The sequence below is a fragment of the Phyllostomus discolor genome, chromosome 10 (genome assembly GCF_004126475.2).
Source record: "Phyllostomus discolor isolate MPI-MPIP mPhyDis1 chromosome 10, mPhyDis1.pri.v3, whole genome shotgun sequence".
In the NCBI taxonomy this organism is placed as follows: Eukaryota; Metazoa; Chordata; class Mammalia; order Chiroptera; family Phyllostomidae; genus Phyllostomus; species Phyllostomus discolor.
Window position 1 is genome coordinate 83,333,026 of NC_040912.2, and position 18,560 is coordinate 83,351,585.

The following is an 18,560-nucleotide window of genomic DNA, read 5'->3' on the forward strand; positions in this document are numbered from 1 at the left end:
GGAGGTCTGGGGGAGTGGGGGGAATGTGAAGGGATTATGACATACAAACCGGTAGGTACAGAATAGACAGGGGAATGTAAGAGCAAGTACAGGAAATGGAGTAGCCAATGAACTTACATGCGTGACCCACGGACATGAACAAAGGAGGGGGGACGGCCAGAGGGAGTGGTGGATGCTGCGTAGAGGTGGGTAAAGGGGGAAAAAGTGTGACAACTGCAATAGCAAAAACAATAGAAAGAGAAAAAAGAGAGAGGAAAAACCCAGGGCAGAATCTTCCTTTTCAGACACCAGGCAAATGCGTCTAAAACCACCAAGCAAGTGATCAGGCAGTTGAAGTCAGACACAATGCCCAAGCCTGGGGCAGAGGTAGAAAGGTGAGGCAGTGACAGAAAAGTGAGAAGACAGAAATTTGTCCCAAGCACCGTCCCATGGGAATCATTTCTATAGGGAGGCCGGTGGGAGGGGACAGTGACCAGGTGTGGCTCAACTAGAATGACAAACGGATCACTGGTCCAGTGGAGCACAAGTCTCTTCAGTACACATGGCCCGGGAGATGCCGAAATAATCACAGGAAATGAACATGGAAATGTGTCTGCTAGGATCCCTTTGTTTTTGGAATTTGTTGCTGCTTTGCTTGCTTTTAGCACATGAAAGATGGGTCCCTGATTAAGTATAATAGTTCAGCTAAAACTTAATTGCTAAAGAACAAAGTATAGTAGCATGCACTGGTGAAGAACACAGGCAGGCTGGACAGTTTAGGGTCAAATATCCCAACTGGCTACTTGTGTATGTAAGGTCTTAATATCTCCACGCCTCCAGTTTCCACATCTGTAAAATGGGTTAATAACAGAACCTACTTCTCAGGTTGATGTAAAGTTTGAAGCTGCGTGTAAGGTTCTTAGCATCGCGCCTGACCTATAGCAAATGTTCAGTAAATGTTAGCCCTATTACCATGAATAGTTTCTGCGTCAAGAAAGACCTTAAGTTGGCCCTGGCTGGCATAGCTCAGTGGATTGAGCGCGGGCTGGGAACCAAAGTGTCCCAGGTTCAATTCCCAGCCAGGGTACATGCCTGGGTTGCAGGCCATAACCCCCAGCAACCTCACATTGATGTTTCTCTCTCTTTCTCTATCTCCCTCCGTTCCCTCTCTAAAAATTAATTAATTAATTAATTTTAAAAAAAGAAAGACCTTAAGTTACTCACTAAGTTGACAGCGCTTATTCAGATGGTCAAGACAAATTTCCTTTGAGCTGTAACGATCCAAGTCACGCCCGATGTCAATCAGGGTACCTGTAAGACAAAAGAGGATGTACGTATGCTGATTTGAATGTTTAAACCAAAACCCAAGGTACCTGATCTCACAGTGGGAAAGAGTATCTGAAACCAGGCCACGGTCAAGAAAAATCCCTGACGGATGGGGCGCTTACGACAAGCCTTCCAGAAAAGCAAACACAAACATTAGGGTATATGAGAGTTATGTTGATGTCTTAAACCACGGCCAAACTATTCCCATCCCCAATAAAGGCAGCAGTTTATTCTGTACTCCTGCACTGTTTGGTCTTTCCATCTTCCACGCCAATCTCCTCTCCAGTACCACCCCTTATCCCAAACCCTCTAAAACCTAATGCACTTTAATAACTGCTGGGGCACATCCGGAGAGAGAACCACCAGCCACAGCTGTCCCACTGCACACACGAGACATGGGCCCCCCCCTGTGTCCTTCAGCAACTTACTCAGAAGGAAGTCTGGGGACCTCCTTGCGGGCTTACTGGTGGAGGTGACAGAGATGTTAGCAGAGTTCTGGCCATAGGCCTCACAGACTGTAGCTCCGTTGCTTGAGGATGGTGACAAAGGTGGTACCTTGAGCAGAGTGCTGGCTTTTGTGGGGGGGATGATGTCCACAGGGGGGAGCAGCATCTGGATTCTCCGACTCTGACTAGTGGAGTGCAACCCATCTTTATCCGTCCTGGCGGCCGATGTTAAGCCAAAACCAGCGGCACCAGCAGTCTCACAGGCAGCTTTACGCTCGCCGTTGGGTGCGCTGTGGCCTGGCTTGCCAGCCCGAAACACCTTCTCTATGAGTTCACCGTCATCTGGCATGAGGGTGTCGAGATCAAGGTGAGCGGTTCCACTTCCCTGAGTCCACCACATCCATTTTTCTCTCTGCCCAAGGGTCTCGGTTCTGTAACTTGAAGAGCCCGTGGAAGTGGTATCCGTGGCCATTCCATCAAAATTATTATCAAACAGCTGGAAATGCTGGACGTCTTGATTCCCACTTCTGCCCTCGATATTCACGTGACCCGAGGAATGCACGCCCGCACTCTTACTGGTGGTGACAGTGTCCCCACTGGCGTCTTGCTTCTTCGGCCACAATGGGGGGTCCTTCCACTTGGGAGCTGGTGCGAAATCAGAAGCGCCACTGTGGTTGCCATATAAGAGGTCCTCTAGACTGCCGTTCTCCGGAAACCTCTGGCTTCCTCCCACTTGCCCGGCTCCTCCGAGGCTGGCGGCCTTCGAAGAGGCAGAGGAAGGCCGAGAGTCATCGTGACTTCCCAAATGCTCGAACTTGAAGGCAAGGTCCTCGAAAGGCCCGACAGACCCGTTGTACAGGGGAGACCGGCGGCTGATTCGATCTGGACTGGGCGTGTCACACCTCTCCGTGGGAGCGGAGACCTGCGGAAGGAATTCCTGGCTGCCCTGAAAGAATCGATCTCTGCTCTTGCTTCTCCCTCTGTACGCCCCTGCGTTGCCTCTGCCCCTGCGAGACGCGTCCCGACGATGGGCCGGAGGAGCTAGCGAAAGACAAGAACAGTGAAAACGGGTGTTACCGGGACTGCGTTCTTACCACCGGTCCTCCTCGGCTTTTCCAGGCTTGCGGTTAAGTGACTCACCCTGCTACCCACGAGGTGGGGGAACCCTGAGAAGGAAGGGAGCCTGCCATTATGTTAGCGCAGCAGGGAACAGCTGGCCCCAGCTGGCTCTCCTCGGCTTCTCTCCTGGGACTCAGGCGGACCCCCGACGCCCCCCAAACTCTTAGGTGGGTCTGCCCACCACCGCTGTGGTGAAGGGAGAGACAGACCAGTGCAAAGGAAGCAGGATTTCCCAAAAATCGTCTACATTTTGCCCCTATTGCGAGATTGGTGTAGCCAACAAGTTAAGAATTCACAAAACTTACAACAAAAACAATGAAATGACAGTGTCGAGGTCAAACTCCACTTCGACTAGAAAATTTCCCGAAGTTCCTCAAAAAGCCCTCGCCCCCACCACCCACACGCCGAAACTTAAGTGAGCAGCAGCAAATGGAATTGGCCTCTCTAGAAACCTGAGTCAGGAGGGACTATGAGACACACACATGAGTTTGTGAATGTGTGAGAGGTGTGCACACGTGGTGTGCACGTGTGCTACAGAGTTGGCATGAGATGTGCATGTGTGGTGAGTGCCGTGTGCGCTGAGCGTGTCCGTGTGGGGCGTACAAGTTGTGTTGGTGCGTGGGTGTGGGTGGGGGAAGGGAGGGCTTTTCTCTGCCAAACCCAGAGGGCGGCAGAAACGTCGTAAAAGCAAACATCCTCCTCCTGTCAACAAAAACAGTTCATTAAGTAGATTCACTAGTGATAGTAAAGATCTCCCTCACACACAATAAATTCACATCAGCACAGACCCAGCGAACAGACTGAGGGCTGCCAGAGAGCCAGACGGGCTGGGGAACTGGGCGAAAAGGGTGAAGAATGACAGTTAGTTGTGGGGGAGGGTAATGGGGTGGAGGGATTGAGCAAAAAGGAAAAAGGACTCACGGACACGGGCAACACTGTGGTGATTGCTGGGTGCAGCGGGTATAAGGGAACTAAATGGTAATAGAAAAATACAGCCTTGGCTGGCGGAGCTCAATGGATTGAGCTCGGGCTGCGAACCAAAGTGTCGTAGGTTCAATTCCCAGTCAGGGTACATGCCTGGGTTGTAGGCCACGGCCCCCAGCAACCACACATTGATGTTTCTCCTCTCTCTTTCTCCCTCCCTTCCCTCTCTAAAAATAAATAAATAAAATTTTAAAAAAAAGAAAAAAAGAAAAATACAATAAAGATTAAATTTAAAAAGAGGGAGAAAAGAAACGGGTGAAGGGATTGAGAAGTACAGACTGACAGTACGAAACAGTCACGGGGATGTCAAGTCCAGCACAGGGAGGGAACACGGTCAATAGCATCGTAATAACCATGGGCGGTGCCAGGTGGCGACCAGAAAACCTGGGGGGGAATCCCTTCGTAAGGTATGAGGTTGTCTGACTACCATGCTGCGCACCTGAAACTAATACAAAATAACATTTTAAAAAATAAATGAATAAAATTCATACTGGGAAACTCCACCAAAAACCCATTCCTCCCGATGGTCTCGGGCCGACAAAGCCCGGGGGCGCTGGAAACATCAGACGCGGAACGAGAGCACGAGAGCTCCGCCGCCGTCCAGCGCCGTGAGGCCTCGAAGACACCGTGTTTATTTATCCAGAGAACGACCCCTCGCTCTCCTAAAAAGGATTTAAGGCTGCTTGTAATAAAAGGCACTTAAAATTTCCAAGACTCGGCTTCCCCATCCTTTCTTCATGATATGGCCGTGAGGGACCGTGAGGACATACTGCAGGTGAATGCCCTTGCCTTGTAAACTATGAAACATTTCTCAAATATAAGGAGGTTTAATTATTACCTCTTACAAAATCTTAAGAACTATGTCTTCTCTGTAGTTCACAAAATACATCTCTTCAACATCCGCCTCATAAAGACATTAAAAACTGCACGTGTTCATGCCATTAAACAATACACAGGGCTTAAAGAAACAGTACTGTTTACTCTACACCTATGATGATGGCTGTTATTCAAAAAATAAAATAAAACAGAAAATTACAAGGGTTGGCGAGTAGAGGTAGTAGGACTCTAAGAGCATCGCTGGTGCGTCACAAAATAGTACAGCCACTACGAAAAATGGTAGGGAAGTTCCTAAAAAAAGTTAAGCCCAGAATTTACATGTGACCCAGCAATTCCACTGAGTATATACACAAAAGAATTTAAAGCAGGGCCTCAACGAGATATTTGTACACCCATATTCAAAACGGCATTATTCACAATAGCCAAAAGGTGGAAACACCCCAAGTACCCATCGGTGGATGAGTGGATAAACAAAATGCGGTGTATACACACAATGGAATATTATTCAGCCTTAACAAGGAAGGGAATTCTCAGACAGGCCACGAAGCAAATGAAGTTGGAGGACATTATGCAAAGTGAAATAAGACAGTCGCAAAAAGGCAACTACTGTGTGATTCTACTCATGTGAGTTACCTAGAGTAGTCAAGCCCTGGCTGGTGTGGTTCAGTGGATTGAGTGCCAACCTGCGAGCCAAAGGGTCACTGGTTCGATTCCCAGTCAGGGCACATGCCTGGGTTGCAGGCCAGGTCCCCAGGGGGGGCGCACAAGAGGCAACCACACATGGAGATTTCTCTCCCTCTTTCTCCCTCCCTCTCCCCTCTGACTAAAAATAAATATATATATATTTTTAAATATATATAAATATATATATTTTTAAATATATATAAATATATATATTTTTAAATATATATAAATATATATATATAAATCTTTTTTAAAACCAGAGTAGTCAAATTCATAGGAGCAAACTAGCATGGTGGTAACAGGAACTGGGGGGAGAAGGAAGTGGAAAGTGATTGTTTAATGGGTTTTGCTTTTGCAAGATGAAAAGCGTTTGGAGAGTGGTTGCCCAACAACCTGAATGTACTTAATTATATGTTGAGTGTATTTTTATACCAATTTTTAAAATGTCAGTCCTGGCCGGGGAGCTCAGTGGGCTGGAACCATCATCCCGACCCACGGAGGTTGTGGGTTTGCTCCCTGGTCCGGGCACACGCAAAAAGCCACCAATGAATGAATGAATAAGTGCAACGACAAATCAATGTCTGTCTGTCTCTCACTCTCAAAACCAAAAGTCAATAAATAATTTTTTGATTTAATATATATAAAAACTTTTGTATATATTAAACGTAGGCCTACGTTTGCCCACCCTGTAATTATGTAAAAATTATGGAAGAAACACAGGCAAGGTCTGAAAGGGAGAATGAAGCGAGTGCTCCGAGGGGAGGGAGAGCGACTGCAGGCAGCTCCTCCCCCCTCGGGCTCTCCCTTTCCCTCGGGCTCTCCTGTTCACGGAAACACGGCCGGTGCTCACCTCGCGGCCCGTGTTTCTTCCGGCTGTGCTTGTGGTTGCAGATGTCCTGGATGTTCCGCACCACGTCCCCCGCTCAGCCCGTGCTCCCACATGGCCGCCAGCACCTTCCTGTCCATCAGGTTGTGAGACCGGAGGCAGTTGGCGTAGCTGCAGTTCCCTCGCGTGAAGTGTTCGCAGATGTGCAGCCTTTCGCACGGGGGCTGCTTGTCGCAAATCGGCCCTCGCCCTTCTCCCTTGTAACTCTTGCATATCTGCAGAAGAGAGAACAGCCGGAGACAAAACACTTTCCTCTCTCTGCCACGCGTGCATTAAGGAAAGCTCGACTACACAAACATTTCAGAAGCAAGCAGAGATGTACCAAAGGGGAAAAAAATGCGTGCATATTCCACAGTCTTTCATGAGTTATATTCAACAGATCGTTCACTGGGGACAGAAGAGGCCTGAGGACTCTCTAAAAGAAACGTGAACTTGATCATGCTTTGGAAGAACCAGAATAAGGTCGGCCAGCTGCAGACGGGATCAAACCTGACCCAAAGTGAGCCCTGCACTACAAGGGCACCCCAAAGAGGGCACCTTTGGATACCCAGTCATTCAGCAATTCAAGGACAGGTTGGTCTGACCTGCAACCGTTGAAAACCCAGACCCCGGTCTCTGCTAGGCAGAATGTGGCAATGTTTCTCAAAAGATCAGGCAAGAAAGATCATTCTTATATGTCTATGTAAATACACATATCTACGTATCTACGAAAATGTAGCTCTTTAGCTACAGAGATGAAGTTCTTACTGAAAGGAGGGCAGAAGAAATATTGTTATGCCTGCGGCCAGACCATGTGATGCAGAACTGGAAGATGTTAGTTTAAAAGTCTGCATCCTAGCCCTGGCCAGATGGCTCAGTTGGTTGGAGCGTCATCCCATATACCAAAAGGCTGCGGGTTCAATTCCCAGTCAGGGCACATACTTAGGATATGGGTTCAGTCCCAGTCAGGGAGTGTACAGGAGACAACTGACAATGTTTCTCTGTTTTTCCCTTTCTCTCTCTCCCTATCTCTCCCTTCCTCTCTCTCTAAAATCAATAAACATATCCTCGGGCGAGGACTAAAAAAATAAAATAAAAATAAATAAAAGATCAAAGTCTGCAAACCTAGAACCCTCTCACTTGAATTGCTCACTCCCAGCCTGTTTCCTTTGCTGCAAAAGAGAAAAATATTTGCTCTGTGTACTTAAACCACATTGTTCAGCAGATTCAATAATAAAACATGTAAATGTCTTGTGCAAAATATAAAATGTAATGCACATGTTTGAATCATCACCTGAAGAATCTTAAAGATCAAAACATTTGCTTCAACAGACTCTGAGCAAACCAGATCAACGTATCTAGGCGGCAAAGACAGGGATTCAGACTCTAGTGACTATGAGTCCATCACACAGACACCCTCTGAAGCCGGGTTCGAACCGTTATTGCTAGAGGGCCTATGACCCAGGCTCTGATTCTAGATCTGCAGTTCTCAGAGTGGTCCCTCGACCAGCATCAGCTCCATAAGAAACTTAACCCTGTATCAGAGCCACCTGTACCAGAACCACCAGAGGTTGGAGCCCAACGTTTTAAAGATTTTAATCATTTATTTATTTTTAGAGGAAGGAGAGAGAGGGAGAGAGACACATCAATGTGTGGTTGCCTCTCACATATCCCCTACTGGGAACCTGGCCTGCAACCCAAGCCTGTGCCCTGGCCAGGAATCGAACCAGCAACCCTTTGGTTCACAGGCCAGTGCTCAATCCACTGAGCCACACCAGCCAGGGCCCCAACAATCTGTGTTTTAACAAACCCTCCAGGTAATTCACACTAAAGCTACAGGACTAATGTCCCAGAGGCTCTAGCAAAAAAAAAGAACAATTGGCAACTTCCACAAATGATACTTTTAACATTCCTATTGCCACGCTGATGTTTAAGTTCAAGTTTGAATGCTCCTGGCCTTCCATGGACCAGAACAAAGGAAAACATTACTTCCTTTCATGAGTACATTTCAATTTCACAAGTTTATATGCCAGGAAGTCAGGCTTGTCTGATACTTTAAGATTATAAAAAAGTATGAACACTTTGAGTTTTTTAGGGCAGGGAGCGTGTGGTGTCCACCGCCACCTCCAAGGTCTAACTGGGTGCCCACCACCTGCCGGCACCAAGTGCAGTCAAACAAGTGCAGAGTGAAGCACAAATGGAGTGAGACACAGACACATCAAATGCCTTGTCCCGGATCACACAGGTAGTGAGTGGCTGAGTCAGGACTTGGAGACGTGGGAGGACCACCCTTGACCAAGTTTTCGTGAAATGAGCTGAACCTGGCTGACCCATCCTGCTAAACCCCCACGAAAACACCCTGCTCACCCTGACCAATGTGGCTTAGTTGACTGGGCATCGTCTCCCAGGGCAAAAGGGTCACTGGTTGAGTCCGGGTCAGGGCACAAGCCTGGGTTATGGGTTCAGTCCCCAGTCTGAGCACAAACAAGAAGCAATCGTTCGATGTCTCTCTTTCACATTAATGTTTCTCTCCCTCTTTTTCTCTCTCTCAAATAAATTTTAAAAATCTTAAGAAAAAAAATTTTTTGCTCTACACCCCCGGCATTTTTTAAGAGACCCGTGCTAACAACGCTCCAGTCAATTGAACACTAAAGGAACCGGCTCCTCAGACTTCTAGAGTTCAGGAAACGGTGCAGTCCCCTGACCGGTGGCAAATGGCAATTTAGTTACTAGCTAAAAATACACTTCAGGCATGAACCTCCTCACCCCACCCGCTAATCAGGAGTTCTACATTCTTAAAAGGGAAGAGAGGGTCAGATGGCACTGCCTCCTTCTCAGACTCTCCGTGGTGGAGGGATGACAAGAGCATCCCCCTGAGAGGGTCTTTTGTCAGTGGGCTTTTCTGGGACCCCTCAACAGAACTTTTGATAGGTTCTTAATTGCTTATCTCTTCTTCCTCAGAGAAGGAAGAGCAGCTACTCCCCTTCTTCTACGGGGACTTGAAATGAGAAGTCTCCTTGGGGATTCTGGAGAACCGAAGCAGAGGTCAGACCCTGGGGAGGGACCTTTCTAAACCTCCGAGTTTAACCCTGGACTAAGGGTGGACCACAAGTCAACATTCCTCTCAAGTGTCACACCAGTCTTCCTCGCATCATTCCTTCACGTGAAAGGGAAAGGAGAGGATGCCCGTTGGTCAGCGGGACCTTGAACAAGACTGGTGTGTAAGGCATCTCCCCCGGGCTGGCAGCCACAGGGGCCGGGGCTGCACACAGGCCAAGGGCCACAGATACCCCAGAACAAAACCTCTAAACCCTGGGCTCCTGGGAACGGAGGCAAATGCGAACGCCTGGATGAAAGAGCCCACAGGGTGGGGAGAGGAAATGGGATGTATTTTCCTTCCCTCTTCTTCCTCCCCAAACACATTTTTACAGAGTGCCTTGCATGTCTGTCTCTCTCCTGAACTCAGTGGTCAGCTCAAAAACACCTTCATGTCGTAAGTTTTTAAAACCCTCAGGGAAGTACACTGAGCTTAGAGTCAAGAAGTATTTAACCGGCCAGAGGTCCCTCACAGGTATCTTGTCAAATACAATGGCCCACCTGGATTTCAACCCTGCTTATCTTATCTCCGTCCCTTCTACCCACTCCTTTATGTCCTTGTGCCTCTCTTTCTGTGTGAGGCTAAGTTCTCTACTTTTTCTCAGGCCAGATACCATTCTTTAAACAGCACTCTGATTTTCAAGTTAATACTTCCTATGGATGAGAATGTTAATTATCTGCCCTTGTCCCTAGCTTTTTTCCAGTAATAGCGGCTCCCAAGTTTTGGCTGGACACATGGCTTCCCAGACAGAAACTACATTTCCCAGCCTCCCTTCCAGCTAAGTGTGACCACGTGATAAGCTCTGACCAGTGAGATGGGAGCAAATATGTTGAATATGAGGTACAAGTCACATCTTTTAAAAAGGAAACTGCCTCCCTTCTATTTACATCTGCTTACTGACCACTGGGCTACATTTACCTGCCTACATCTGGCAAGACCAAAAGTTGGCAAACTTATTCTGTTATCGACCAGATAGCAAGTAAACATTTTAGGCTTTACAGAGCAACTACTCAACTCATACTTGTATCAACAAAGCGACCATAGGTGATAGGTAAATGAATGAGTGTGACTGTGTTTCAATAAAACTTTATTTATAAAACCAGATGGCAGGCCAGTTGGGTTCACGGGCTGACATTGGATGACCCCTGATCTAGACCATCAAGTGACAGTGAAATAAAACTATATTTTATTTGAATCACTATATTTTGGGGTCTCCTTGTTACAACAACCTAGCCTGTAACCTCAACCAATATACCCTGTCATTTTTCCAAAACCTTCATTCAAAGCTCACCTCTTCCAGGAGGCCACCATGATGGAAAGTATCAATTAGTCCTACTACATCTCCAGATCACACTTGCTCAGACAGGGCTCCCTCGCAGCCTAGGAGAGGAGGCACTCCAGACTCAAATTCCTATAAAACTTCAAGCAGGAAGGAACTTGCTGGAATCTTTTAGGTCACTCAACAGAACCCACTTGTTGGTGCAGAGCCCTGGTGCTCACTTTGAGGTTTTTCCCTGCTCCTCCTCCAGCATACCCCTGACACAACACTGACAGTTATATGTTCTTCCTGTTTCGTAAACCGAGGGGTCATGACTTACCTCAGGCATAAAAAAAGGGTCATTCTGGATGAGAAGCACTGCTAATTCTTCTTGGTTCAGTCCAGAGATCTGATGCTGTTCCAGAACTTTAAAGTTCTCTTCTGAGAGAACGTCATGGGAATATTTGCATAAGTTCCTGAAAGAAAATGGCAATCGTCAGTATTTCCAACTGAAAGGAAGAAATGAAAGAAAAAAAATAAAGAGAGAGAGAAAGGAAAAGAAAACTTCCAGTCATCAAAGATCAAGATCATATCCTTTGATTCCCAATACAGATTGATCCTGCTTAGAAGATACACTTTAAAAATATAAACTGATGAAACGCCTAGATGGGGGAGGGAGAGCCGTATTTTTTTTCACAAACTACACACATGATACTTTACATTATCGCAATACTTCTTTACACGGTATCTCTTCTAGTACACATTAATAATGTGAGTAGAGGAAAAATTAGCAAAGAAACTCAAACTGATTTATTAGAATCATCGCCCACTGACAGCCAAAGAGTAACTAGGACAACAACGCATCTACGGACTGACAATCAAGTCAATGAGACTTATCACTTATCAAAGATTTTAATTACCGGAAACTGTTCACTGCTTTATCCCATCTACGTCTTATACACCAACGTAAACCTACGTGACTTGTGACTGCAAAGGAACAGAACAAGCTCTTCACTGTCTACTTCAAACAGCTGTATAGAAAGAGATAAAAACCCCTCTTCACATTCAAGCTTTGATGGCTTAGGTCAACACTGTCCCCAACAGAACTTCCTATGATGATGGAATTGTTCTCTCATCAGAACTTTCCAAGAAAGAAGTCCAAATGGCTACAGAGCACTTGATATAGAGCTAATAAGGCTTGAATTTTCTCTTTTCCTTTAATTAATTTGAATTTGCAGAGCCACATGACTTGTGGCTACCATCCAGAATGTTAGATCTTGGCTCTCCGGAGTGTGGTGGGAGAACCAGCAGAACCATCATTACCTGAGAGCTTGTCAGAAATTTAGAATCTCCTCCCCTGGCTGGTGTGGCTCAGCAGACTGAGCACCCGGCCTGTGAACCAAGAGGTTGCTGGTTCGATTCCCAGTCCGGGCACATGCCTGGTTTGTGGGGCCAGGTCCCTAGTAGTGGGCGCATGAGAGGCAGCCACATGTTGGTGTTTCTGTCCCTCTCTTTCTCCCTCCCTGCCCTTCAGTCTCAAAATAAATAAACAAAATCTTAAAAAAAGAAATTTAGAATCTCCAGCCTTACCCCACTCTTGCTGAATCAAAACCCACCTTTTAACAAAACCCCCAAATGATGTAATCACATTAAAGTCCAAGAGGCACTGATTTAAAATATTTTACTTATTTTTAAAAATATTGTTTATTTATGTTTAGAGAGAGGAGAAAGGAAGGAGAGAGGGAGAGAAACATCAGTGTGTGGTTGTGTCTCGCATGACCCCTACGGAGACCAGGCCCACGACCTAGGCATGTGCCCTGATTGGGAATTGAACCAGCAACCCTTTGGTTCACAGGCCAGCACTCCATCCACTGAGCCACACCAGCCGGGGCCAAGAGTCACTGATTTAGATCACTGAGAAGTCCAGAGAGCACTGATGTCTTCATCAGACAAACACAGATTGAGAGTTGTCAGTGTCCGCATAACACACTCATTCCACATTTTAACAGACATACGCCATCTAAAGTATCGCCAAAGTCCTCAGATTTATGATTTTAAGTTATTCGTATGATGAAATATTCGTATTTTCTACTTTGCACAATGACTATCAAATGGTCAGGTGGCAGCCAGATTTTCACTATACAAACAGTGTGGCTACAACTACCTTTGTACAAATAACCTTTCTCTCTGTCCGCTCTTCCTGGGCGTTCTCCCCAAAGGGCACGATTATTTTCTCGGCAGCCTGTGTTTCTCCAGAAAACACACCCATGTGAGAGTGTGATTACTCCCCTACAAGCACATTAATGTTGAGTTTTATTATTTTGCTTCTTCAGTAGGTATGAAGTACTTGTATTTTTAATTTGCACTTAAATAAATCTCTCCCTTTATCTTGTTCCATTTTCGTTATTGAGAATTAAAATCTTTCTTTTCATAGTTCTTTCATCTAAATATCAAACCTTTATACGTTACCAGTATTGCTTTCTAGTTGTTAGTAGCAAAGGGAAATGCAACTGACTTTGCGAAATTATCTCACCAAAATTGATCATTTGTTTTTAAATGTAAACATCTAAATATTAACCTTTTAAAAGTCATTTATTCACACGCTGCTGGCTGTGTGGAAGGCATTTCTGAGGCCCCGCCCCCGGAACTGCCTTCAGATCCAGCTGCGGAGCCTCCGGAGAAAAAAAACACAGAATCCGCCACCTTGAAACCTGACCAGGCCTCCCACGTACCCTGCTCCCCGTACCCTGCTCCCCGCAGGGTCAAGGGCAGCCGGGTCAAGGGCAGCCGGTCAGGCTCTGCCAACAGCTTTGTCCCAGCCGTTCTCTCCCGCGGCCCCAGCTTTTCGTGTTCCTGGCACTCCCTGATAAGGCTGACGTCTGTGTCTGCTGGCTTTCGGGTTCTGCGCTTCCAGATAGCTGCTCCCCCCAGCAGCCTCACCCCCGGAGCCCTCAGCAGCTGGGCTAGGACTCCACCTTATCGCTCCCCCGACCCCATGGGAGCGGGGATCTGAAGCGAACCTACAGCTAGGAGAGCCAAGGCTACGTATGGCACCTCTCCTGTGGCCAAATGAGGGTCACGGAAGAGGACCCAGCCCTCTCCAGGTCCCAGAGAGATGTAGCTCTGGTCACACCTGTGTCTGCCCTGTCCTAACTGAAGAGCGGGGCATTTCCAAGGTCCCTGAAGTCAACATTTCCTCTGAATAACCAAAGGCGGCCGGTCAGGCAGCCTAACGAGGGTCCCTCTGCCTGAACGCAAAGGAGGAGGCTCCCCCTCCCCGCCCCACCCCGAGGGACGCGCCGCACTGGCTGGGGCCTCGCTGCTGCCCAGCTGAGGGCCCAGTTTCACTTCTCATTTCCCCTCTCCGAGCTGCTGGCTCCTCTAGGTTCTGCAACACTCACACCTTGAACCCTGCCTCAGTCCGCAACATCTGTATCTCCCGTGGTTTCTGACCTGCAGCCCCCCTCCGTGGGGGGGCCTGCTCCGTTTCCCCACATTCCTTAGACTTCTCCCAACTTCTCAGCAGCTTTATCTTTGCCCTAATTTCAGCATATTGATCAGCCAGGAGTGGGGGGTGCAGTTTGTGCTCACCTATTTGGGAGAAGACCAGAGGTACAGAAACTAACATTTATTACGCATTCACTAAGGGACAGGAACTTGGCGTCTGTCATTTAATTTAGTCGTCACAGTCATCCTGTGAGGTAGCAGTTCACTTTTCACTTTGGGAAACCGAGGCTGGAGCAAACGAGAATTCAAAGATGATTCAAATAAAAGGAAGATCTGATAACTGAACCCAGGTTTCAAAACGCAAAGAAAAAAACGAATCTGGAAAAACAGAAACAGACATCTGAAACTTTTCCAAATCAGAAAAGAAAGGGGAAAAAAAAAGCCATTCTGGATTATTTAAACCATTGTTCCCCTGGACTAAAGGGAACACCGAGAGCAGAGTCCAAGGGGAGAGGATGCGTGCAAACCATGTAAACAGTGTCGTGGGGACACCGAACTCGGTGGACACTCCTCCTTGTGGCTGGCGATGAGCTGACGCCTCCGTGTCTGGGTTTAAGGTGGCAGAAGCTTCCTTTCCACTTTCTTCCGATCACTTTGTCCCTGTCCCAGCCCCAGCCCCAGCCCCAGCCCCAGCCCCAGCCCCCTAGTACTGGCTAGGAGACTTAGGCCAAGAAATGGTGTGACATTCTCCCGGGGCTACTTGGGCTTCTCTAAGCCACTGGCTCTCAAAGGGAGGCCCCTGGGTGGGCATCGCCTGGGAGGCTGTCGGAAATGCAAATTCCCAGGCTGCACCCCAAACCTGGCAGGTGCGTCCCAAACTTTTGTCCACATCAGAATCCTCTAGAGGGTTTGTCAGAACACAGATTGCTAGGCACCCCCTCCAGTTTCTGATCAGTCAACACCGGGGGGGGGGGGGGGGGGGGGCAGGAGGGGCTGGGAATCTGCATTTCTAACCAGCTCCTGGGACGTGCTGAGGCTGCGGGTCCATTTAAGTACTAGGTTCAAGGTTTCCCTTCTCCAACAAAGCACAACAGCACCGCAGAATGTTGGCTTGTGGCCATGGGACCTCCCACCTTCTGCAACAGTCAACAGCTCACCTACGAGCCACTGGGAACTAACTGTCCAGGGAAAAAGAAGCGTTTGCAGAATATACTGCCTGCACTCAGAGCCGATAAACTCCAGTCCAGACAGCAGGAGCTGGGATAGAAGATAGCTTTTAAAAACAACAAAGACAGCCTTGGAAGAGGCAGACTTGTCTCTCTCGCAGGAATCTCAGGCCAGAAGCTTAAACACGAATGACCTTTTCCCTTGGCTCTCCCAGCCACAAGAACAAAATGTTATTCTAACTCTGGCAATACATCCTCCCCCCCTAGGACGGGGCCTCAGCTGGGGGCGGTTGTCATCCCTGGCTACAACTAGTAATCAACGGGAGAGTGTGTACCAAAACCTGGCCACGTACTGAAACTGACGAGCTCCCGGAGGCCTGCGTGGCAGCCTCACAGACTCAGAGACCTAAAGTAACCACAGTGGACCGCCTGAAGTTACAACTTCCTAACAAAAGATGAGTCACAGTGGGTGGTCATGTCCCTGGGTGTTTTTTTTCCCTAACAAAGGTCAATCTTGACCTTAACTGAGCCTGTCGGTGTTTTTTTGTTTGTTTGTTTGTTTTGTTTTGGGTTTGGGTTTTTTTTGGGGGGGGGGGCCCTACAATGCCTGGTAACATACCTTTGCAATATCAAAATAAATTTCCTTTTTCCAGGTCCCTCAAAGTACAACCACCACACCAGAGCTGAGACACAAATCATCCTCTCAGTTATTATCATCATCATGGTCATTGTTAACTGTTAATTCTGCTACGCCCACCCCTGCAAACATGTGTCTGTTGGAGTTTTCATCCAATCCCAGAGTTCCCCGCTTTGCTTTCACTCCCCTCCCTAATCTATCACCAATAGATTTCATGTAGCCCCTTCTGCCTCCTCTTTTGATTGTAATGTATGAAATTAGCCGAAAAACTGCCATTTTCTGGAGCATTTTTCTCAGTCTTTTGCGATTTTGCTTCCCAGCCACTGCCATCAGCTTGGCTCCAATAAATTCAAAAATTCCCCACAGGTTTGAAGGTTTCTTCTACTGACAGGAGTATTTAGAACCACCTAAGCCTGGGTCACACTTGCAGAGACCGGCATGGCTCAACCAGAGGGACCCAAGGTGACTGGGCTGTGCACTCGTAGGATTAGACTCTAGGTTGGGTTCCTGAACCAGCCGTCACCTCTGAGCTGCTGCACTTCGCAGGCCGGCCAACACAGCGGTCAACACAGCACCACCCCCTCTGCCCAGCCAGACCGACAGGAAACAGGAAAAAGACAATAACCGAAGGGAAAGCCTTGTTTTTTGACAATAATTTGTGTCAGAGTACCCCTTCCCTTCTCTCTCTCTCCACACTTTGCTTCCCAGGACCATACTGAGGGGGAGGGGGTTGACAAAAACAAAGAGGCAGCTAATCTGCACAGAAAACAGGAAACAGCTCATCATGACGTAAGTCAGGTGAGAAAGGAACCAGGATGTGTGAAAACTGAAATCAGAGAGACCGCTGGTCTAAAGAATCAAATGTCGTCCCTGGCTGGCATAGCTCAGAGGATTGAGCGCGGGCTGGGAACCAAAGTGTCCCAGGTTCGATTCCCAGCCAGGGTACATGCCTGGGTTGCAGGCCATAACACACTGATGTTTCTCTCTCTCTCTCTCTCTCTCTCTCTCTCTCTCTCCCCCCCCCTTCCCTCTCTAAAAATAAATAAATAAAATCTTTAAAAAAAAAAGAATCAAATATCATCAGCGAAAAATCCTAATGGAGTATTTATTTCAAAGCCGTGATGTTCCCGGTCTCCGTCTTTGTACTTCTGATGTTCAAGATTAAATTGCCACGTTACTACAGGCAGGGTTGGTTCCATGAATCTGGAATCCGTAGTAAGGCGGGAGACCAGAGCAGGCCGGGAGAGAGCACAGGAGCAGGGGAAGAAGACCGGTGGCGAGGGGGAGGGGGGAGGCTGGAGTTGAAGAACTGGGCCTGCCGTAACCACAACTGTAGCACCAGGAACACACCAGGTGCAGAGAACGCAGCTGACTGCCGCAACATGGAGAGCGCAGGGTGCAGACCTGCTCGAGCTGCTGGCAGCTGGAGGCCACCTGCAGACAAGAATGCAGCTGGGAGGCTGCAAGGCTCGGGGCAGCAGAGGGGAGGGGGACAGGCCCACCGAGGATGGGAGAGGTGGGTGCCTTCTCCAGGCACTGCACACTCTCGCATGGTACCAAGGTGGCAGCGCTGATGCCACCCAACAATCGTCTGTCACTGCGTCTGTCACTCCTCCGTCTTCACTTGTTTCTCCAGTCCCCTAAATTAGTAGTTCCCTAACTTTGCTGCTCACGGGAACCACCTAGGGACTTAAGGGAAATCCCAAGGCCCAAGTCATACATACATACCTCTTACCCATTCGATCAGAATGTCTAGGGAGTGGGAGCCGCACATGAGTGTTTTCCAAGTGACTCTAATAAGCAGCAAAAGTTTTGGAGCTATCCGCATCAGGACAGAGAAAAAAACGTAAGAAGCGAGACGAGTGAAGAGCAGGGGATGGTGGCGGCACTGCCCAAACCTGGATGATTGGATAAAGCAGGACAGACAGGGCTCCCCTCCTCACACGTGCCCCATCGCCCCGGGCCAAACTTCCCACCACAGATCCCCTTGGAAGTTAAGAAGAACATTAAAATAACAGTGTTCGAGGATTCCTTAGTGAGAAAGGAAGGGGCAAAAGCTTCTGGAATAGTTTCCTGTTTGTACTCAAGAAATATTTCTCTTTCTTTTTTTCTTTCTTTTTTTTTTTTTGGCGCAGCACAACAAATTTTAATGTCTCCGCTTTGGTGTAGGGCTAGGGGAGGTAAAATTATCCACTTTGGGAGACATCCCAAAGGTGGTCTGGAATTTCGGTACAGAAAATTCGGTCCGATCTCTCGCTGGCCGAGAACACCAAAAGGCACATAAAGCTGGCTCGGCTGCTCTGGGCTGGGGCGGTAGGTGAACAGGGAGGTGGTCTGGGAAAGGTGGGCAGCCACAGGGTGGGCTCAAGTTCTTATGGACAGAAGCAGTTGGTCCCAGGTGGATGCTGGGGCAGCCAAGGGCCGCTCGAGGCTCAGGCGGGGTAGAAGCCACCACAGTGGCCTACGTCTGCCCGGTCCACAGCTCAGCGCTCTGCAACCACAGCTGGATCTCCCTCTGGGCCCCGGAGGGGATGACATTCCTACAGACGCGGAAGCTGACGTCTCCTCGACTGCTGCCTGAGGCAGTCGCAGCTGAGTCATGGTGTCCTATCAGGGCTCTTGAGGTGCAGACCAGACCTGAAGCACCTTCATCCCCTCCAGCCTGAAGCCCCTTCTCTCAAAATGCAGAATCACATCCCCGAGAAGCCTCCAGGG

At 48.1% G+C, this 18,560-nt stretch overlaps 1 protein-coding gene across 1 annotated transcript in view; it reads right to left on the minus strand.

Moving 5' to 3' along the window:
- The window catches only part of ZC3HAV1 (zinc finger CCCH-type containing, antiviral 1), a 57,839-nt gene that overhangs the window by 30,055 nt on the left and 9,224 nt on the right, over positions 1-18,560 (minus strand). The window contains 5 exon segments of the mRNA XM_028525872.2: positions 1,204-1,290; positions 1,734-2,792; positions 6,226-6,295; positions 6,297-6,476; positions 10,936-11,071. Coding sequence (XP_028381673.1) covers positions 1,204-1,290; positions 1,734-2,792; positions 6,226-6,295; positions 6,297-6,476; positions 10,936-11,071 — 1,532 coding nt within the window.